The sequence below is a fragment of the Corapipo altera genome, unplaced genomic scaffold, assembly GCF_003945725.1.
Source record: "Corapipo altera isolate COAL_440 unplaced genomic scaffold, ASM394572v1 24, whole genome shotgun sequence".
NCBI lineage: Eukaryota > Metazoa > Chordata > Aves > Passeriformes > Pipridae > Corapipo > Corapipo altera.
In genome coordinates, this window is record NW_020884903.1 from 3,824,932 (window position 1) to 3,848,872 (window position 23,941).

At 37.1% G+C, this 23,941-nt stretch overlaps 1 protein-coding gene across 4 annotated transcripts in view; it reads left to right on the plus strand.

Moving 5' to 3' along the window:
- Positions 1 to 23,941, plus strand: part of GNAL (G protein subunit alpha L) — a 188,678-nt gene that overhangs the window by 71,110 nt on the left and 93,627 nt on the right. For 2 of the 4 annotated variants that reach the window (XM_027650997.1, XM_027650999.1), the window contains exons 2-4: positions 1,074 to 1,146; positions 1,981 to 2,035; positions 2,221 to 2,340. In XM_027650997.1, coding sequence (XP_027506798.1) covers positions 1,074 to 1,146; positions 1,981 to 2,035; positions 2,221 to 2,340 — 248 coding nt within the window. Of the gene's footprint in view, positions 1 to 96; positions 737 to 850; positions 973 to 1,073; positions 1,147 to 1,980; positions 2,036 to 2,220; positions 2,341 to 23,941 lie in introns of those variants that run through there. The other 2 variants (XM_027650998.1, XM_027651000.1) reach the window with 2 other exon arrangements.

Genomic DNA, 23,941 nt, shown 5'->3' on the forward strand with positions numbered 1-23,941 from the left:
CGGGGGCGGCCCGGGGCGGGGGGCGCGGGCCCCGCGGAGCCGCCCGGCCCCGGCCCCGCAAGATCCAGGTAGATCCGTCCGGCTTTTACCTTTCTCCTTCGGCTTCCCTGCGCGTAGGGCTTGGTAGCGGGGCTGTTTCCTGGTCTCGCAGAAAGAGGCAGTGCTGAGTTAGGAAGACAAAAATAGACCTTTACAGAGAAATATAGGGATTGTGTGCGCTGTGGGGAGGGAGAGCGGAGAGCGGCACCCGGCTGGTTTCCAGGAGGAGCCCTTTTCTCTCCCTCTCGTTGCATGTTAGGGATTTTTGCACAGATTTCTCCCCCCACCCCCTCCCCGCCGGGGCAGGGACACCTCTGCCGCCTGCTCGCCGCATCTCTGGTGGGGAGCGAACCAGCGAACTCCGCTGCGATCGGAAAGCGGCCAGAGACCATTTTATGTGAGCGAGCCGGGGGGGGGAAGAAGAGGAGAGAGACCGTCGCAGGGACACACACGGATATAAAGACTTGTCTTCTGCCTCCCTCCCCCCCCGCCCCTCTCCCCCTTGTAAATACTAAATCTGTGAAGGCAGCGATTTGACATCCACCCTAAGCGGCGGCTATGGGGTGTTTGGGCAACAGCAAAACGGAGGATCAGCGTATCGATGAGAAAGCGCAGCGAGAAGCCAACAAAAAAATAGAGAAGCAGTTGCAGAAAGAGAGGCTGGCTTATAAAGCGACACACCGCTTGCTGCTCCTGGGTAAGAAGGAAGGGGCAGAGGTGGGGGACGGGGAGAGGAGGGCGAGGAGGGGGCATCTGCCCCAGCCCACCGGGGCGGCAGGGCGAGCGGAGAGGGGAGATGCGGAGAGGGGAGATGCGGCGTGCGCCTTAGGTATGAAAAACGTAGGCTGTTGTATTGAGCAGTGAGCGAGGCGTCCACAGATCGAGCTCAGCGCCTGAGCCACATGGATGCACACATAGAGAAATGCTGCCGAGGTGGGAGATGCTGTCGCGTCCAAAAAAAGCCACAAAAAACCACTCCAACCCCCCCCAGCCTGAACCGTGTATCACAATGTTCTCCCTTCTTTCTCTTTTAGGGGCTGGTGAGTCAGGAAAAAGCACTATTGTGAAACAAATGCGAATCCTACATGTCAATGGATTTAATTCAGAGTAAGAATTATTGACACTTTGTGACTTATTTTTCCTTAAATGTTGGAAACAGGTTAACACACAGTAGGCTAGGAAATCTCTCATCCCCTGTGTTTTGGTGGCTTGACACTGCGTTTTGAGGGAGGGAGGCGAGTGAGAATAAGGAAATTGTTGCTATTGTATGTTTGCATTTTCTCCTTCTGGCCCCTTTACTGTATTTTACACTGTTGCTACTGCAGCGCTTGACAGGCCCCTGTGTAGCAACAACATGGCGACTACTTTTTACATAGAAGCAAATAACCAAATATTGCATCTGTCTGTAATATAAAAATACATGTCAAGTCATATTCAGGATGACAGTGTGTGCTGTTTTTCCGGTGTTGGGGTTAGTGTAAAACTGAAACTAATTTTGCATATTTGTTAGAAATCATCCTGTTTTGTGAGGCTACATCATTTTCTCTCTGAAGAAGTCTTTGCCAGAAATCATTATTAATCCACAGCATTAATTTTAGATATCTGTTTGCCTTCAACTACGTGTTGTTAATTTCAAGCATGTTTACAGCATGTTGTAGAAATGACAGAATGACTTCCAGTTCCATCAGGGGAGGCTTTGCAGATGTGTCCATGATTGTCTGTTTTTAAAAAATGTATCAGGGATGAATGTGCATTGCTCTTCATATTGTGCAAGAAAAGGGATAAGGGGAAAATGTATTTTTATTGCCTTTTTTTTTCTGTTAGTATGTTTTAATGATTGAAGAGCAGATAAACAAGCGATCAGTGAAAAAAATTAAATGCAACTGACTGAACTGCTTTGGAAGAAAAAATCAAAGTGTTAATATTTCTGTTTTAATGCAGAGAAAAGAAACAGAAAATACTGGATATTCGGAAAAATGTTAAAGATGCGATTGTGGTAAGAACACACTTTATACTGTTCTTAAATGCTTGGTTTTGCTGGAAATGAGAAGGATTGTGCTCTCCAAGATTGTGATGAGAGAAATCCCATTTTGCTGATCAGATTGGATTATCTTCTATTGATCCTGTATCCTGCGTTTATCCAGATTAATGTGTTTGTTTTTTTGTTTTATCCAATTCTAGACTATAGTTTCAGCAATGAGCACTTTAATACCCCCAGTTCCATTGGCCAACCCAGAAAACCAATTTCGAATGGACTACATCAAGAGTATAGCTCCTCTTTCTGACTTTGACTATACACAGGTAAGAATACAAACCACTCATTTATTCTACTTCAAGGGGGAACATGTTGCTTCACTTTGATTTACCGAAACATTGGGGTTTTTTACTTTTTGGAAGATGGTCATGGGAAGACCTTATGCCAGCATCACCTCTGGTTAACTTTCTTACAAGACTGTGGTGGTTGCACCTGTTTTAGTGGTGCAGGGTTTTATTGTTATGGATTTATTTGCTGCTGTTTGGAAATGCTGCTGTTTCTGCATTTAGTTCTCTGCAAATTTTCTGATGCAATCATACATATTGACACATCAAATAAGACTTTGTTGAAAGCTGATTTCCTACATGGAATTAGATGCAGGATGTTAGCCTGAGGAGTCACTGTCTACCTACAGAAAAGGATATAAAAGGAAATAAAAGGCACAAGTAGCCTCAGTGTTGTTTCCCAGATTTACTGCATTTCAGAATGGAAGTTCTCATAAGCAGTGGTCAAGTAAGGTGGTGGTTTGCTTCCTCGTGTACTGTAGTTGGCATGAGCAGTGATTTGCTCGTATGTAAACGTTGCCTTCTTTTGATATGGAATCATTTGAAAATTAAGGATTTCTGTATGGAAGCTACTCTTTTGTAGACAAATGAGAGATACTTTTCAGGTTAACTTGCATAAGTATCTTATGTTAAATTATTATTATCTTTTTATGTTATTATTTATAGGAACATGCATAGAATGATTCATGTTTTATGCTTTATATGAAAGCAAGTGCACAGACACTCTGAATTTTATTTTTGCAGTAGCACAATTTTTAATTTGCCTTAAAATGATACTGAAAGCAATTTGTTATGGATACAGTAAGGACTTAAAAAAATCTTCATTCATTGGCTAAATGATTGTGAGTTGTACATGCTATCAATATTACCAGAGAAGGCATTTACAAGAGAGTGTCTTTAGGTTATTATAGCTTCAGGGTGGAAGGGGGAGAAGGGAAAGAGTCGTTTCTTTATTATATGACTCATATTCTCTGATGTGTGATTTTGCCTCTGGTAAACCTACCACTTTGAAGGTTCAAGATAAAGAAAAATTATCAGACATCTTGTACAGCTAGAATTTAACACAGAATGCAGATGTTAAGAAAACGACTGCAAGGTACACCCACATATTGCATAATTGCTCAATTGGTGGATGCAAGTTAGTGAAAATGAGAAACTCTTTTTAGAAATGGAATGTGAGCTTGACATGAAGTATTTGTCTTAGGCAGGTATTAAAGTTCTGAGGCATTTGTTGCTCATTTTATGTGGATTTTTTTTTTGCTTTAATTTTGACCCTTAGATGTTTGAGTAAAATCAATGGTGGCATATATGCTTTGCAGTTCTCTATAGTACATCTGTTATTTTGAGTTTCTGGGATAAAAGAGAGCTAAACTGGACTTTCCATAGGGCTGGAGATATTTTTTATTTTTATTGTTTGCAAATTTTCTCCTTTTTCACAGAAGCTGACTATATCTGGTCAAATTTGACTCACTGTTTGATATTTTTTTACAGAGGAAAATTTAACCTTCTTGGAGGGGGAAAGAATAGGACCCAGTGGACTTTGAAACAATCAATAATTCATTTGAAATCTTGATTCAAAGTCCATTTTGGTTTATAGTAAAAATATTAATGTGTTTTTTAATTAAGTAGGTTTTCTGAAAATACCATCATATTATTTGAAATAGTGTCAATTACTACTCCTAATTAAAAAAATTAAGAAGTTGTAGCAAGTTCAAAAAAAGAAATCTGGTGCTGGTTTAGAAGTAAATATATTTCTGTGTCACTTTTATATTTTCCCTCTTGCTTTCTTATCAGCTCAATTCATAGGTTTAATATTTGTAAAATGTAAAGTATGCCTTTTTTAGATTCTTTGGTTTGGCTTGCTTTTTTTAAATTTTTCTATGTTTAGTATGTTATTTATCTCCAGGAAGATTTGTGAGCAAGACAGATTGAAAAAAAAAAAGTGCTATTGTGCTTCAGGGCTTGATTCTACTCCAGTTTAAGTCAATGATAAAGTAAAATTAGGTTTCCAGCTGAAATAACTTTTGACCCATTTAGTATTTTTGGGTAAGGAGAAATATAAAAATAAATACTTGGGTAGTAATCAGTTAGGCATCCTTTGCTAAGCATTACTGATTCCATAATTAATAGCTGAGGTATGGAATAAGGCCTTCTGAGCTCAAAAACCAACACAGTATTTAACAGTAGACATTCAAGGTCTAATCATCCTTACTTAAAAACAGTTGTAAAGGAAGAAATGGCGACTTAGGCAACTCTGGGGTAAATTTTGACACATTCTGAAATGTGACAAAGGTTACCCTTCTTTCTTTGAATGAGGGCAGAGGCAGTTTTAGGGTTTTTAACAATATTGATGGTGATGAGCTGTTAAAGACACTTAGTGTTGCAATATGAATTACGGATGTGTTATTATTGGATGATATTAGCCATGTAATATATGTCATAAAAGTCAACGTGTGTTAGCTGAAGATACATTTCAGATACATTGCATGCCAAATGTGGGAAAATGACTGCACCTTATCATGAGTCTTGAAAGAGAGGCAATGCAAAAACTTCACTGATGGCACAATAGAACCAACATTCATGGGGTGCTAATTTAAATATATTTGTGACATACAGATGTGCTTGGACAGACATTCTTAAACTGCATACAAATCAACTAATATACATTTACGTGCTAATTAAAATAGGTGGGTATGAAAATACTGATTTTCTATGGATGAAATCATACTCTTAACTGCAATTTATGGCTGAAATTCTGAGAATTTTGAGTAAAGATGGGGGTTTCACATTTAGACTCTGATAGTTATTTAGGGTTTCTGGTTGTCCGTTTTCTTCATTCCTTAACTTGCTACAAAATGTAAGCAGAACACTTTATTTAGTAGTGATACAAATTTTAAGACAAATAGTTTTCTCTTTACAGCCTTCTGACATTACTTTAAGAGTCTGCAGAGTGCCCCCTACAATAGTTTTACTTACTTTCTAAAAATTATTCTTTAGTTTGGTTTAGTTATGCTACCTTGAAGATTCATTTATTTGATATAAAACAAAACTTTCTTGATTTCTCTTATAGTTTTTATGTTGTCTTTCTTTACTTTTATGAAAGACTGTACAATTTTTACAAAATATTCCCTGGGTGACTGATGGGGTCCAGTTCTATAAATCATAAGGGCTAGAGTTTTTACAAAGTTAATAAATATAAATAAGTCAAATGTTCGCTGTATTTTCTTCCTTTATGTTATGAAAGGAATCAAGTTAAATTTTATCTGACTAGTTTAGGCATTATTAGCTCCATAGTCCAGTGTAGAAACAGCAGAAGGGCTTTAACACTGAAACTGAAACATGTGCTCTATCAAAAAGGATTTTTTTTATTATTTTTGGCAAAGTGTTGATTGATATTTGCTAAAGTTAACAGGAATTGAACTGCTCCAATCTTAATCCTTTATTGATGGGGATTTGTTTTGTCCTTTGTGAATCAGAGGGAACATATTAAGGCCATATTATGCTGGCTGTGGAAAAACATGGTGTATTATGTAAGGGTGTGTTTACTCAAGTTCATTTGTTTCTATTGAAGTATTTGAATTTTGTGGGCACCACAAAGCTGCTCAGTATATAATTCCTTTACCCTTTGTCTTCTCCAAAAATGTAGCCCAATTAAGTTGCTTTGCACAACTTGTGTCTTGGATCAAGCTCATCTGATGAGTTGTGTGTAGGAAAAAAGCAGGGAATCGTTACCTGCCACTGGGCTGTACAGCCAAGTGTTTGGCATATGAACCAGTTACCGGTGAATGTGAATCACCTGCTTAAGAGAGAACATACAAACACTTCACCCGGGTCTTAGGGAATGGGGAGAGTTTTCACAAGATTGGTTTTCCTTTGCAGAGAATGTTTTAGAGAGGCAAAACTTGAACCTTCATAAAATAGTAAACTGTGTGGATATAGCCCCTTGTGCGGATTTTGGTATGTGAGTTTCAAATATAATTTTTACAGCTGTTTTATTAGTCAGGCAAGCTCTTTAATTTAGCTCTTAAGAATGAAATGTTGATGTGGGCATTGACAGTACTTTAGATTAATCAGGTCTGTGTTTTGCTTTACATGTTGAGATATTACAGTTTGAGTTCGATTTGAGGACTTTAATTTTCCTTCACGCTTTCTTCTTAAAAATTAGGACTTTGTATTCATAATATAACGACACAAGAAAGAAACAAAAATACTTTTGGTCAGAATTTGAAGTTACATGTATTTTTTTTCAAATTTTTTATGAGAGCTGGTATTCAAATTCAAACTCTTGTTGATGCCTGGTGATCTCTGGTTTTCACAGTGTGTGTCTCAGTGTTTGAAGGAACTGCAAATCTTGATCAAGTGAAGTGTATTGTTGGGCTGTAGAAAATCTTTATCCTGGATAAATAATTAAATAAAATATTAAAAACACGATAAGTATGGTTCATATATGGTTAAACTTGCTTGGGTTGTGAAGTTAATCCTGTGACTTTAGTATCCAATTTGTCTGCAGATTGTTTTAAGTGTCCCTTTAATATGTACTTGATGTATCCCAAAGGAGTTACAAAATAGCATCATCTCACATTTTTTGGTTTTCAAATAACTCACAATATTTCCATCTTTCTTGTGAGTGTGAAAATATAAAATGTTTAACATGAAAATGCCATAAAATAAAAGAGAGAATACAGTGAGCATTGCAACTCAAATGGCTTCGCTTGATTTTTCTTTCTATGTATATTTTTACTCTAAGGCTTTGTTTACCATTTTGGGCAGAATGAACACAAGTTTTTATAACTACCTCTGACAGCAATACTTAACATTACTACGGCATGAGTCAATATTAACTTTTTAAAATCAATTAGACTTTTAAAAATTAAGTAAGTAATTTGCGGGGTTTTGTAATCTAAGATGCACACTGGTAGTTTTTCATATTTACACAAACACATCTTTTCCTCTTTAAACAAACACAAAGTATCACCAGGTAATTATTAAGTTGTGTAGGTCCAACAACATTATTTCTACCCTGAATTAGTAACACCTGAAGAACTAATGAAAAAGGCTGTCAGAGAAGGACAGCTGAAAACACGTTCACTATTGTAGTTGTTGGCAGCTCCTTAGTCTTCGTAAAAAGGTTAAAGTTGTCAAGAGAACTGATCCTGAAAAGTAGTGGATGTTATGAAGAAGTAGCAATCAGGAAACAGCTGAAATTTTTGTTGTGGTAGCTGTGATGGCAGTTGTTTTCCTGCTGTACGCTGTTAATTAGCAGCAGATACTGAAGTTGCGCTTTTTTCATGTTAAGAGCAGACTCTGCTGATTCCCAGGAATCCTTTTCCTTCTGTATGAAATACCTGTTTGCATACAGATGTAGTGTAAGCATGTCTGCATTTCATTAAATCAGCAAACTGAGTCCCTAGTGTTCTGATTAGTTGATGTTGAAGTAAAAGTTACAAGCATTTCATACGTGAGATCAAAAAAATACATCAGTTTTACATGTTATTTTGTTCTTCTCTGTAAGCATTAAGTTTGCTGTTGATAGATCAGTCAATCCTGTAGAGCTTTCAGAAATAATCAGTCATTATTTTAACTGTGTTCAAAAATATAAAAAACAGAACTGGGATCATAGTACAAGCAAGTATAGGACAATTTGGGGGGAAAAAAAGGAGAAAAAAAAAAAAGAAAAGCAAACCAACAAACCTTAACACCTTTCAGCTTCTCAAATTTATAATATATACTGGAACTGTAAAATTACAAAATTGTACCATGACTGTCTTTAATTCCTTTATTTGAATTCATTAATAAATACTCTGACTTCAGTGAAAACACATGGAGCTTTAAACTGGAGTGTTTTCTGTAAAGTACAGCTCTTCTGTGAGGCTCAGGATTTCTTGCTTAAAATACACCATTTGTGTTTGGGGTGGTGCTTGCTTTAGACGAAAGAATTCCTTATGATCAAGCATAAAGTCAAGCAAGGTTTTTGCTCTAGTAGAACACTGCTCTGTTTAATAAAAGTGTAACAACATATTTCCTTCTCCCCTTGTTCTAAACTCACTGAACCACAACAGTTTATACCAATGATAAGTAAATAATTAAATTTGTATCCCAGGAAAGGAGCTCAGGGATCTACTTAGGCCCCCAACAATTAACAGTAGAAATACAGAGATTAGGAGCCATAGGAAATCCTGTACATGATCACAAATCATCTGAAGTTAATAAATAGAAGTTGTATTCAGAAAAAAAAAATTAAAATAAGAAGATATTAAATTCTGCATTTTTTTTCTAGGCCTTCCTATCTCAATATTTTTAAGAACAGATTCAACTTTGAAATATATGGGAAAAGTTCACCATTTTCACATGTAATTCGCCTTTTATAGAGGGTTGGTTTTTTTCACAGCTTACAGTGCAAAATAATGAATTACATCCCAAAAATACAGTTACTTGAGAAAGTCTTATGAACAATGCTGCTTATGAATTAAGTGCAGTGTTACATTAAATATTACATCATCACAGTAACACCAAATTAAATGTTTGCTATCTTATATTGTGAATCTGGTTTCTCAGATAGTGGGGTGATATTCGCACTTCATCCAGCCTGCCTTTATTATCATCACACAACACAGAGACTTTCACCGTGAAACCGGGAGGATATTATCATTTATTATTATTACTACTAACTAAAACTTAAATTATTTCTGTGGTCTCCAAAACTATTGAGATTTTCTGATATTACTTTCAAGTTTTGTACCTATGAATACAAATTAATTTGAGGGTTTTTGACAGTCAGTCCAGCATCCAGTCAGCTACTGCAAATTATTAATACTAAATATCACATTCTTCCTTTTTTTGCTACAGTTTTAGCTGAAAACTTTACATACTTCTATTGCATTTTACAAGGATAAAAATATTTTTACATCTAAATTTGGATATTGATTTGATGGCAACGGGAAGACTAATAACTTGAATTATCATTTTAAGTAGGAGTGACTGATTTTCCTCACAGAACCAAAAATGTATTAGAGAATCATTTATGAGCTTTAGAATATTTCTTTTTAAATGCGGTACTTTTCAGCGTACACCCTAATTTTGAATTTAAGAAAGGGACAAGCAATAGTTGAAAGGCTGTACTATCCTCATCTTTGTACTGGCCACAGGTCTGTGAAGGGCACTGATTTGTTTTAAACTGTGGTTGTTGGGGGGCTGCTGCTTTGAATTCCTTCACAACCGTGGCTGCTGCTAGGGTATCTTCTGGAAGTGATTCTGCAATGTGGAGGTGGCAGCAGTCCTTCATTGTCCCAGGTGGCAGTAAGGTTTGGAAAGACAGCTGAAGGAATAGCATTGGTGCTTGACAGAGGTGTAGTAGCCTGGCCAGAATCACAAACTCTTTCTTCGGGGAAGAAACAGAAAAGAAAGTCTTGTAATTTTTACCACTTAGATTGAGTTGCGTTGAAATCTCTGGAGAAGATTTAATTACAAAGTAGTGGATAATTTATTAAGATTTGACATGCACTTTAAAATGTTTGCAAGAAATTCACTTGTTTGTTCCCTTATGTGTAAATCAAACTGAATTATAATGAAAGTCAATGTAAATGCATGCAAAAGGTAACCCCATTCTTCATGAAGACACACTATCCCTTTAGTCCAAGGATGATGACATTTCAGACTTTTACAAGTGGCAGTTTTCAGAAGAAAGGTATTTAAATTTTTAATTAATTGCTATTATTTATAAAGTACATTAAAACAGAATTTCCATCACAACCAAAGAAAAGGTAAACATATCAGAGTATGTTTCATGGTTGTCCTTATCATCAGTTAATCTTTTTTAATCTCCTAAGATAAGGGTAGGAGGTTGATTTGCTGCTTTTGCCATTTTTGAGTACTCTGTAAAAGCGACGTATTTACTAGTTAGGGAGAATCTTTTTTTTCTTTTTTTAACTTCAGTGGCCACGATAAAAATGTGCAGATCGGGGATAAATCATCACATGTGTGCGTCTTGTCACTGAAGCCAGCGGAGACTATGGAACAGAGGATATCACCTACTCAGATACTATGAGTGTCATTATTTAGAGTTTCAAATAAGTGAGTGTTCATCTGCACAGCAGCGAAGCGCTGCATCCCCTCTCTTCAGCACCTGATGAGATCACAGCTTCCGTTTCTGAAGCAGTGTTGAGCGTTGCCAGATTAGACCTTCGCTTGTTTTTTTCATCGCCTCCATAACTTGTACTTATTGTCAACAGTGGATTATCTTTTTTAATGTCAACATAGTCTGCACCAACAGGCAGGATGTTCGGTTTGCAGAAGGTAGCAACCTGAGCTGAGGAATAGAGAGCAAGCTAAACAATATGAACAGAAGACTCTATGTATACCTTTCATACAATGAAGTAAATAGGTTGAAACCAAAAAGTATCATGAATAATCTTTTTCCCCTGAGTATCTAAGAAGCTCTTTACAATAAATGTAAATAGGACTCTCAAGCAGATAAAAGGCAAGAACAATGCAGTTAACTGCTAAAAGTTTCCATAAAATGTTTATGGTTTTGTTCTGTCACCTATGTCACATAATTTGTTTTTCTGTAGTTAAAGAGATTCAACTCAAGTTTTAGGACCTTCTCTTTAAAAGGAGTCAGGAGGAGAATGTAATTTGTAAAACACAGTTTCAAGTTTATATTGCCTTTTACTTTGGAAGCTCTTGCAATAATTTCTTGGAACAGAGCTACCTCTGGTTGTAAGCATGCCAACTATCACTTGAAGCATGCAGATTATGGTTTCTTGCTTTAAATCAGTAGATTAATTTTGGTTGGTTTAAAGTGTACTCTTGTAATTAATCTACTAGTATTTGTTTTAAAAACCTATGCTGGATGTTTTGAAAGGATACTTATCCTTAGGCAAGAAGAATATTGGAATTTTTTCTGTTATGTCAACGTTAGAGATGAACTTTGCCTTTTAAATCTTTTAAAAGTAAACGTTTTCTGACACTTCTGCCAATTCATTCCATTTGAATTTTCTTAGTGCTGTCAGTAGGACTTAAACATATTTTAATGCAAATAATTATCCCACTGTTTTGAACTGTGAAATTGTTTAGCAAGATAAAATAGGCTAAAGATATGCAAGCCCTCTTATCTCTCTTAATTCGGTGAACGCTTTTTGATCACGTCCACCCTCACTTCCATAGGATGTTAAGTGACAGAGCTGTGCAGATCGTTCTTTTCTTAACATACACCCACATACTTTCTTTCATAGGAGCTAAATAATATCAAATTTAAGAACTGTCAAGTAGGAAAACAAGAAAAGGCAAAGAATGGTTAACTAAAACAGGGGAAAGTATGTCCTCGCTACCCTCTGTGCAGACAACTAACTGCCCCTTGCCTGCAGACCTACAGCTGACCACAAATAGCAGCAGGACCTCATTGCCAGTCAGCTCCAGAGTGCCTTTGGTGCAGGCTGTGTGCCTTGAGGAGTTCTCAACTCCAGGCAAAGAAAAAAAGGTCGGAGGAGAAATGTGAATGAAAAAACTATGCAATGAATGCACAGTCACTTCTGTGTTGTCACTGGCTAGAGGAAGAGGTCGGGTCTCACCACTTACTGCTGAAACCATGTCATTAATTATCAGGTTTCCAGCGGGGATCACAGAAGAGTGAAGCTTCATGGCAGGATTTGTAGCTTTAAACATTTGACTGAGAATATTCCTTCAGGCAGACAGGTGTCCTCTACCTTATCTTTCCATCTCAGGATGTCAGTGTTGCCTTTTCATTTTGGGAAGAGAAGACTCACTTATTTAGGACAGCATTGAACAGTAGAGCTTTTCCTTTTCCACCTCTAAATTTAGCATTTTTAATCACTGTTGTTATATGCTCCATTTCTCCCTAGATTTTAAGAACAGCAAACTTAACATGCTAACCAACAGCAGAGTGTATATTATGGACCAAAAGTCTAATTAGTCAGAGAATACATAAAGGAGAAATCATAATTAAAAAATAATTGTATGGCCTAAAAATCATGTCAGTAGAGTAAGATGGCTCTTGACATTTCTGAGAGCCAACCACTCAAACAGCAGAAGATTTTCACTGGATTTTGAAGAAATAAGGGATTAAATTTCATCCTTGGCCTTCAGTTCTACAGAACAGGGTTTGATTCTTCTCACTGATGAATGAAAGCCTGGCAAGAACTATAAAATTCCGTAAATACAGAAGTCACCCAAAGCAGCTATATTCCCTAGGGTCTAATCTTGCAAAGACTTAAACAGATGGATATATGTGGACCTAAATGCACAGCTAGTACTACCAGCACAGCATTTATGCAGCTGAGCTTCCGGTTATGCAGTGATAATAATATAAAAATCACAAATACTTTCAATTGAAAAACAAAACAAGCGAATCATTTTTCCCTGTTAATTTTATATTTGGGAGGTTGTTGAGCACTTTTATGGATTTTCTTGGGGGTGGGTAAAGTTGTGTAGGTTAAAGATTGGCACAGAACTTGAAATAAGCAAAATCTTTTTCAGATAAGTGACAGTTCTGTGGATGCTATTAAGCTGTGAACAGTAGGTCTTTTCAATCACCGTGATTCATTTTCATATTGTGCTTTTTTTTAATAATAATATCTTTAAAAGGCTTGCTGAACAGTAGGCTGCACCAGCGTAACTTTCTGTGCAGAACGAAAGGTTTCATGTACAGTCTTAGATAATTTACCTTAAATTGATTTGCACAGCCTAATAAAACCATAAGAAAACTGTACCAGCTCAGATCATGGGTTCATTTAGCATCAAATCTCATCTCTGACCATGACTGATTGTGAAACAGGAAAAAGAGTTTAAGAAGGGGACAAGCACATGGTAGTATTTCCCACATTGATTGTCCTAGTCTCTACAGTTTTATGACTGAGGTATTTTTTGACTGGGAGTGGTATTTCTGTATTTAATAATTTTCGTGGATTTTTCTTCCAGGAATTTCCCTCCCCCCCACTCCCGCCCCCAACCTGTGTGAGCTTTAATTTATGGCGGTGAGTTCTGCAGTTTAAGTATGTATTGTATGAGGAAGTGCCACTTGATTGATTTGGAGAGTTTTGTTTGTTTTGTTGGGTTTTTTCCTCCAAGCTTGCTGCCCACTGACCTTCCCTATTTTCTCTATTAGAAATATTTCATCTTTTCTACATTACACTCTCATTGCATATCATATCCCTTCAGATATTTGTCTTTGTGCTAAAGAGTCTACTTAGCTTAATACAGGTCTTTGCTCAGTATTGTTGCTCTTCCATGTATCTTCTAGTTTTACTAGACCCTGTTTGCAATGACAAACCAGAACTACAAACAGTATTCAAGGTGTTATGTTTTCTTTTTTATTATCTAGTGTTTTTTATTGGGGGGGGGGGGTGTTTTTGTTTTATGGGTTTTTTTGGTTTTTTTGACAGAGTTGATATCTTTATAGAATTATAGTAGATTATTTTATAATTCCAGGAGAACTTGAACACATTTGCAGGTAAGAGGAATATGTGTGAAGGTCTCTGTACCAACACTAGCAGAGCCCAAAGGGTACTATTAATGATAATTATCCTTATTCTTCTCTGGTATTTTCAGACCTGTCATACATTTTGACTAGTCTGTTCAAAAAATCCATTGCATTCAATTTTTTATTCTTTCATGTGTAATGACATGTCTTCTCATTTGCTATGCTGCCGTGTATGACTTATGAAGAAGCATTTTTAAAATTATCTACCATGACTAATATTTTCTTCTGTGCAGAAGAACACACTTTATTTTTGTTCTTAAAATGGAAAATAAATTGGTCTTCGGCCTGATTTTGGAGAGGCAATGTTTACAGTACCACAAAGGACATTTGTGCTTTCAAATCTGCTCATAGTTCCTTAATCGTTCATTACAGTTTGCCTGATTTAGCAGAAAAGAAGACCATTGTTTGGAACCCTTCTCATTAGAGAAATAAAATGTTTAAAAATACCGAAATGCCACCTTTTTTTTTTTTTCTTTGCAGTTCCTAGTGCTGTGTGTCACTAAGAGAAAATGGTCTGAACTTTTTGATCTCCCTTGGGGAAACGCTGCAACTAGCAGAATTTTGTTATTTTTATGTCAATTTAGGTCTGACATGATTCAGCACTTGTGGTTTGTGGGAAAAAGCATTGTAGATTGTGATTAAAGGAACAAAAATAGTAAGGAGTGGCTACTAGAGAAGGCATCTTTTTACTGTTAAAATATTTTTTGATTCACTTTTTTTCATTTTTAAAGCTCTACCTCTGTTCATCGTATTTTCTCTCTCAGTTGTACTAGTACATAGTTCAATTCAATATAGAAAATAGCTCAATTCTGTTCCACCTTTGAAGGTTATTTAGAAGTACAAGAAATCAAGAAGAAGTTGCTATAGGATCTTGGTAATCTGTACCTTTAAGTCTGTCAAACTTGGTTGTCTCCAGCAGGCCAACCAGTCGTCCCTTTCTGGCAACCTCTCAGGAATAAACAGAAAATCTCTAGGGAAGGGAATGGAAGAGGATACAGGATGCAAAAAAACTGCTTGTAGTGCAGGAAAAATTCTTTGTTGTAGTAATGGACCACAAACAATGAGTTAACTCATTCTGGGATGCATTAACAAGGCTGTTGTACAAAAAAACCCATGAAGTAATTATGCCATACTCTTTGGCAATTTTGAGTCTTCAGCTGGGGTATTGTGTCTAATTTTGGGAACTGAACTTAAAAAAAAGTACACAAATGGAGTCCAGAGGAGAGCATCAAGAGTAAGAGGAGACAAAGAAAACTGGGTATGTTTATTCTTGGAAAGAGAACACTCCAAGTTGAAGGGGAAAGGGAGCCAAATACAATTTTTAGTATTTAAAGAGCTGTAATTACATATTCTTGTGTCCGTCTTTTCAAGGGGAGGAAATGAAATTTAGAAGAGGAGAAAATTCCTCTCTTCTGTGATGTATGGTAGCCCCCATGTTTGGGATATTCTACAACAGTGAATTTAATGATCACAGTCTCACAAATACACTGAGATAGGACTGCCCAGTTTCAGGCATTTAAGGCTGTATTTTCAGTGACATGAATCACCTCATGCTCAAGAAGTTAAAAATTTCTGAAAATCTGGAAAACTTTGGAAGATACAAGGTCGTGTCAGTTGGTCTTTTGCATGCCACTTTCCTTTCAGTTCACAGAGATCCTCTGGACATGTTGGTTGAAAGCCCCTGGGACTCCTTTTCTAAAACTAAAGCTTCTATAATCACATGTTGAATTAATCTAGAGACTTCATTAGTTATCTACCTGATTTTTCATGGCCACGTTGTGTAAACAGAGAGTGATTATTTCTCTTAAATAGTGTATGTTCTTCCAGGGTGCTATCAGACAGTGTAGCAGACTGTAATGTAACATATTCAAAACTGTCGTGTGCTTCCACGTGTTGATTGTTTTAAATCTAATTCCTGGCAAGGTGCAAAAGATTTAGTACTTCTCGTGGAGAGTTACGCACAGCTCTTAATTAGCCAGGGCCTAACATTTTCTTCCCTAAAATCAGAAAAAAAATGGCTGCAGGAAGAAGTGATGCAGTCAGGAGTATCATCTCTAAAGGCTCCAAGGAGCAAAGAGCATACCTTCATATATTTTCCGTTAAAAACAGCAAGCAAGAGTTTTTGTTTTCATACATGTGTGCACTGGTGTGCATATATGCATTTAAGGATTAGACTGTTCCTATTACCCTACAAGGTTCTAATCTGATCAAGAACTAGGACATCTGGTGGCTAATGGTGCGGTGAAAAATCAAGTTCAGAGGCTGGTAGCTGTAGGCCCTCGAGCATGTGGAAATGAAAATAGAGTTTGGAGAATAGAACAAGTTTTATCTCAAGTCTGTTGCACCATTGAGAAAGTTCTCCAGGTGAAGGGTGGCAGGTGAGTAGCTTTTAAATGTTGGTGACAGCTCCCAAGTATGGAAACATGGAAGGACACGTGGCTTCTGTGGCAAGATCCACCCTTGGTAGTCTACAGGCTTTTGGGAGATGTGTGTTGTGCATTTATCTTTATAAGATGGCTTTGAGAGTTAAGACAAAGCTGGTGATTTTGCTGGTGAGAGGTTTAAAGAGCTACAGACACATATCATAGGAAATCAGGTTTCATTAGTTATCGTGCATGTGATAGCAAATTCTGTAGAAAGGAGAAACAATTTCCATTTCATATTCCCGTTAGTAGTAGCTCCTACGTTCCTAATGAAGTGGGTTTAAGGGGAAAAAATGCTGACACGCATCTTGCAATGTTGTTGACCTGAAGGATTATCACATTGAAAGGCATATCTTTCTTTTTGGTGGTTCAGTGATTGTTAGGAGTGGTGTGATTATTATATTACAAGTATAGCCAGATGTCATGCTAATACCATTCCTGATCCATGCTTACATGGTAGATGTAAGGTATAAATTTTAGGGGTTTGAATCCTTGGGGAAATACAGAGATAAAAAGTATGCAGTAAATCAAAGTTTTCTTTTTCTTTTTCCCTTTATGAAATATGAACAATAAGACATCCTTGAAAATGACATAATTAGGTGGTGGGGAAACATATTGGTTTGCTTGGGAAATTTAAAATAAAATGTTTGTTAACCAACTTATGAAGGGCTGCTCTGTGGAATGTGAGGATGTAGTAGGGAGAAAACTCTGACAGTCAACCTGATTTTGGGAGGAATTCCAGGCATTCAGTTCTAGCGAGAGTACAGTTTGCACTAAACACTCTTTGTTTGCTGTACTTAAGAACTGGCTGAGTTGTGTCAGCGCGTACTCTTTCTGGGCAGGTTTTTCCAGTGTGGAAAGGATGGGTTCTTTTTGAGATCTGATGTTTCAAAACTGGAGGGCATATCACTGGCCAAGTGGCTTTGGGTTTCATTTACTTTTTTGAAATGTGCTCATGTGATACCCTTTTTGTGTGTCTACATCAATTATTTTTCTCCCAAGGTTTTATATTTTAAGCAAGTCATCAGTCTTTGAATCATGTCGCTGCTCTAAGAGTGTATGCTGAGGAGTGCTTACTGTTTAGTTTCATATGCATTTGTTCCAGCAATGCTGCCAGGCTAAGCCATCGTGCTCCTTCCTCCAACCCTCCCCCATCACTATCCACTCCGCTTTCCCGCTTTTATGCCTGCACTGTGCCCTCAGCTGTGTCCTGGTAAAGCTGTTTGTTTGGCCTGACCAAATGAGGTGGAGGGAGAGGTTATTTTTAGTGCAGATCATTTCCGTGGTTTTAACTGAGGGCGGGTGACACAAAATGGGGAAGAAGAAAGCAGAGATGGGAACAAGCAGTAGGATGTAATGGGAAGGTGATGGCTATCTAAACAAGCAGGCTTACTTCCTCCACCTCTGTATCTATGGTCAGAGATTACAGTCAGACCAAAAGCCACTGGAAATCTGTGTATCAGAAGAAACCCAGTGCAGCGTGTTGGTTTTGCTTCTTGTGATGTGAAGACTGACATTTCTTGCAGCAGTTAGGTGGCAGAAGAACAGGTCTGTCTTGCTCACCCTTGCCCTTTTGGATAAGTAAACACAGCTACATTCACTGCAGTTATTTCTAAACTTAACTTTGTGGACTGGAGCTTTAAGGCTTAGTCTGATGCCTTTCAAAAGCAATCCATTCACATGAACTTGAGTATACAAAAGACTTACATAGCTGTTTGAGTCTTATGTCACAAGAACTCTTTTCTCTTGGCTTTGTTGCGTAACTGCAAACCACTTCTGCTCTATTACTCTATTATTTTTACTGAAAATAGGATAGACAGATATGCAAAAATCCAGTGAGTAGTCAGTTGGCCACAAAAGACGTGGCTGGGGATGGTACCTGTAGGTATATACACTTAAATTCTGTTTATATATTGCCATGGTATTGGATCAGTCAGTGTAATAGTGTTCCTGTGGATGTGAGGTAAAAATGGAGCATTGTTCCAACGCATGCCATGTCAGCGACAGTATGTGGAACTGAAGCTATTTTATAAAGTTTGCATGGCTGTTGGAGGAGATGGGATGAGTTCAGAGTTCACAAAACACAAATCAGCTGAGGGCTCCTGAGTATGTAGAAGCCCTGTTTGGCTCAGGTTCTTGAGAAGTCCTGGAAGACTGTTCACGGAGAAGTGTTGTTATGCATCCTTGTCCTGACCTTGCCCATCTCTTTTTGGGCATCCATTATTGGAAAAGGATAGTGGGCTGGAAAGACCTCTGGTGTAACCCTGCAGAAGCCTTCTTAATTTAAGGTTTTAATAAGTCATTTCCAGAAGAGATTACTTTCCAATATATCCTATATCAGCACTATGCTGATTCATTTTTAAATAGATCAACTAAAAGAACAAATGAATCATAGCTGTTGTTCAGGTGAAAGCTTTACCTTATATGCCATTGAGATTCCCCTATTAACCCTTATTTAATTTTTTCCAGTTGCACTGTAGCAAGTGTGAGAGAGCATATTGCCTCTCTTGCCAGGAATGCATGATGGTTTTCTTTCTGTAAGTTAGGAGAGGCTTCTACAAAAAGAGAATCATCTACTCATTTCTACCAGCCTGTCCTTGTAAAAGCAGTTGTCTGATAACATGAGAGAGCCTGTGGCTATCCAGAGGGGAAACTGCTCTCAGTAGGAGTTACTGAAAGAATAAGTCCATTTTACACATACTTAGCAGTGAAGCTCCTGAAGTTGCACAACCTCTGAGGTGCTATGAGAGAGGCACGCTTGCGTCTAATGCATACATTCAAAAAGCCTGAGGGTCAATTCAGAATTTAGTTAAGCTAAATTGTGTTGTTTAGGAGATGAATCAAGAGCAAATATGATACGATCTAATGTTTTGTCTTCATAAAGTCCAGTGAAGCTTTTCAGTTGAACTTTTCAACTCCTGCTAAAAATGTTAAATATGACCTCTAATATCTGCGCCTGTATTAGCTCAAGCATTAAATTATTTCACCTCTTTTCTCATGGATGAAAAAAGAGGAAGAAATACACCCTCCTTTGCATTTCCACCTGGATTTATGTAACCTGAAAAAATGGAAAGAGAATATGTCAGTTTTTGCAAAAATACACCATTTTAGCTGAGTACTTGAATAAGAAGTACTGTGTGGAGGCAAGCTGAATGCTCCTCTGCATCTGATAGTATTTGTAAGTTGTTTTAAATTGTATTACTGCCATCCTTTACCTTAGTTTCCATGTTCAGTTCTCCACAATCTGAATGCTCTGTTATCACAAGGAAAACATCCAAGTCATGTTTTGTGATCATGTAAAGAGACACATGGAAAGAAAGTTAACTTTTCTATTATGTGAAGTAAAATATTGGCATGAGCATGTTCATCACCAGGTTTGTTAAAAAAAAAATCAACTCTCTTTAGACCAGAATAAAATTACCCTCCATTTGTGTCTAAACACAAATTATCTAAAATATAAATATACAAAAATATGTTCAAAACTGGTACAATGATATATCAATAGGAGCTAATACTGTTACTTTATTTTTCAAAGTAAGTACCAAAAAAAAAAGAAAGAAAAAAAGAACTTGCATTTAACTCAAAAACTGATTTAATTTAAGCAGGTTTTGTTACAATGTTAATTTTTTTAAGATCAGAATAAGTTTCCAAGGTTTACAAAGTGACAGATAGAAAAGGTGATTGAAAGCTAGCCAACTAGAACTGAAAAATAACAGAATAACTAGATTTTATTCTCATTTACATGAATGGATGTCAAAAATATGTTAAGAACAAACAGAGTAAAACTTGTAATTGATTCATTAGGACCATTTTATTCTGATTTACCGAGATCTTTTTACTGTGTGTGCACGACTAAAGTGTTTACTATAAGGATAGTATTTGACTAGTACAGCAGAAGTATAATAACACCTCAGTACTGGACCAGTTTTTGAGATGTTGTTTATTATACTGCTTATTTTATTTATAGGGTAATTATATTGTCTTTCTTAAGTAGTCTGAAAGAAGTGGCAAAATATTCAGTATCGATATCTGTTTAACCACAGGAATTATGTAGGGTGTTTTTTTCATGGATGCACATAATCAACACTGTATACTTGAATAATTTATCAGAATATGTCCTTCTTTATTAGTGCTTTTCACAGTGTCAGAAAAACTTTCCTGCTCTGCTTTCCCAAATCTCCATGAGCATGCTAGATGCTCTCTTCTCCCGTCTAGGGACATCTGCCCTGGGATGGTTGAGGTGAAGGAAAAAGCAGGCTGAAGAAGGCACCTCAGTGTCTCCCCTGGTTTCCTCTTCCTTCTTGTCCTCATCCTTGACTTGTCCTTTCCTTCCCTAGTGGGACCTGGGCAGGAGACAACCCCAAAGATGTCTCCTCAGCAGAAGGCCTCTCAGGAGTGGCTTGACTGCTCCTGCTTTTTACCACCTGGGGAGACATCACAAGAGGCCGAGTTATATTTCTACCTGACACAAGCTCTCTGGCATGAAAAATGAACTTTTGCCCTACATGTGTGTGATGCTGTCCTGTTGAATTGTTTTCTGGCTAAAGTACATATTTCTCAGTGTGGAACAGTTTTAGGTAATCAAAAAACACTTTGATAAAGGGAAGTATGTTGATAATACAAACTGTATATCAGGTGGTATGCTTAACATCTCTATTTTAAAGCTTATTGAACAAAGTAAGAATAAATAACTACTGATGTTTACAAAAACCCTCTTATACAGATTATGTGAAAGCAAACATCTTAGAGAACACAGTCACTAAAAACCAGGAGATTTTTATTAATTCTTTAAACCATTTAAATATAGCTTTAAAATCATATGCGCACTCTGGGCTACTAAGCTTTTACTGTCTTCCTTTAAGGTTGAGATTTAATTAAAGGTCAGTGTCACACACATTTGCACAATGCATAGTAAAACCCTGGAATGAAATGAACCTCACTTGAACATTTGATTAGACAAGATAATGTATTTCCCCCTGGAGTAGTTTGTTATTCCAAACAAGCTCTTTAGGGAAGGAAGTTCACATCAGTTGGTAACTGTTCCTGTGGATACCAAAGAACTTTGTACAGTACACGCTACAGTAGATTGCACTGCAGGTCATTTAGGAGCTGGAAGCATGTCCTGTGTCTAAAAGTATCAAAATCTATTTTACAAAAAAAAAAAAAAACCACCTTAAAAGCAGACAAACATCAGACAGTGATAGTAGAAAAAAAATAGCACCCACATTTACAGTCATGCTTTTATCTAGTCAGAAATCACACTTTTCTAGTAGATGAATTTTAGAAATGCTGTTTTACACCTTATGTGTCAAAAAGAAAACAATAAAAAAAGTTTGCTGTGAACTGACACCCTTAGATGTAATATGGAACTGAATAACTTCTGGCTTTAACTTTCTTGTAAACATAGTTGTAGACTTCAAAATTTTTAGCTATTCTGGTCTGTAGATGAGACATCTTTTTTGTTTTAATCATTGCTCTATTTAACCCTTTTAGTCTTCATTTACTATGTATCTTGAAAATTTTAGTGGTGGAATCAAGCTGTGTTCATTAGGACTCAACTAAATTTTAACTTCTGACTATTTCTGATCATCCATACAAATTGACTTTAGATGGTCAGCATGAAATTAATGTTCTATTCTGGACTCTTGAACACTCTCTAAAACAAAGACTTTTTTTTTGTGGGATGGCAACATTCCATCCAGTTAATAAATGCTACCGTGAAAGCAGCTTTCAAACATTTTACAATATAGTAGTTAGTCTAGTATATCTCTGGTGGGTACTTCAGTTTTGAAATCCAATTTAAATCTAATTTTGACTCTATCTTGGACTGCCATGTTGTTTGTGTCTTTGATTACAGAAGTTTCAGTTAAATCAGCAGCCCAAAGTGTTTGTGTGTTCTGAGGTTGCTGAGACTGCTAACAAAGCTTGTACTAAGTGGTTTGTATCTTTAATTTGTTGCGTGGAATCATGATGGTAATGGTCATCATAGAAGTTTCTTAGATTTGAGGGAAAAGTTCTGCAAGTTTTACATAGTGTACATTATATAATATCATTATAAAAGATAATATTAAAGAACCACCCTATATAGATGTATATGAATATTATACAAATGAGCTAACATAGTTTTATATTGACATTCTTGAGACACAGCATTTGAACTTGAGTCAGTAGATAGCCCCTAAATGGAAAAAGGCATATTCTGGCAGTCATCTCTGATCTCTTGTGTAATTCCAGTAAGTAACTTAAATCTCATTTCCTTCATTCTGCCTTTCTTCCTAGCTAAAGCAGAGTGGGGTATGTGCTTGGCATAATCTGCTTTTGATCTTCACCGGAAGCTCTAAGTGTTGTTTTCAGTCCCGTACAGTGTAATTTCTTCCCTAAGTAGTGGAGGTAATAAGTTCTGGTTGCCTGTGAATGCACTGTAGACAACCAGCCTACTTCTCCAGTGATGATAAATAGCCCATTTCTACTTTAGGTCTTCTGTTGCTTGATTTTCTTCAGAGTAGTCCCAGTCCCCTTCTAGCTGGGCAAGAGGCAGTGCATGTCAGGGCACCTTTTGGTGAGTAAGTGCTGACTGGCTGGACAGACCATGTGTATTGGTCAGCAGCTAATTCAGCAAAACCTGCTAACTTGTTGAGATCATACTAAAAACTTCCCTTCAGTAAGGATGTGTCGAAACAACTCCTTCCTCCAACCAACAATGATCATGTTAGAGTCCTTCTTTGAGTCCTCTACCTTTTTGTGGCATTTGGTTGGTACTGGCCAATATGTTGCAGTTAGGTAGAAGGCCTGATTGATTGTCAGACAGATGATATCACAGCCTAAGTTTCCATTACTTAGGAAACCAAGCTGAGGAGACCGCATACCTTGGCAGTAGGGCTGAAACAGTTTACCAAGTTAGGCTACAACTGAAAATTAGATGTAACATGTACATTTTATGCTTATGGTCACGTTTTATAACAGATAACCTTTGTCCTTTGATACAGTATATGGTTTAGGAACTGTGGAATGCTGCATAATATTTTTCCTTCTCAAGGAAAATGGAAGATGTGCTGCTTATAAAAAGTTTAAATAAATGAGTTCTTACAAAAGATGGGTGGAATGATGGACCCGGGTGCACGACGTCGAGTGCTATGTTGCCCCAGTGCGTTGCTACGTGAGTCTGTCTTTGCTGGATGTACAGTGTCTTCTGAATAGTGTTCTGCATAAAAGTGGATCCTGTGTCATCTTTGTTAATGTATCTTTTTGCTCTTTTCAACAACTTGTAAAATATTTATATCGACTAGTTATGCTTTCATTTCAGCCCTTTCGTTTTTTTCCTATGGACTTTTCTGCCAGCCTGCTTCAGTCAAGCATAACATGCCTTGATTTCTGTCCTTCTAGCTGTACAAAGAGTGCAAGACTGATTTTCAGAAGTATATGCACATTCAAATTGTACATGACTAATTTGACTAACATGACTAACGAATAGTTTTTAACTACAAAAGTAGTTTATAACTATATTTTAGATCAGGAAGTTAATTTCCCAAAGCATGCAGTGGAAGAAGGTGTTTTACATCCTGTAATTTAACAAAAGACTTTGTCTTATAGCTGCAGTATCATCAACATAAAGAATATGATTTGCAGGAGCACAGCATAGTGTTTGGGGCTGAAGTATATCATCACC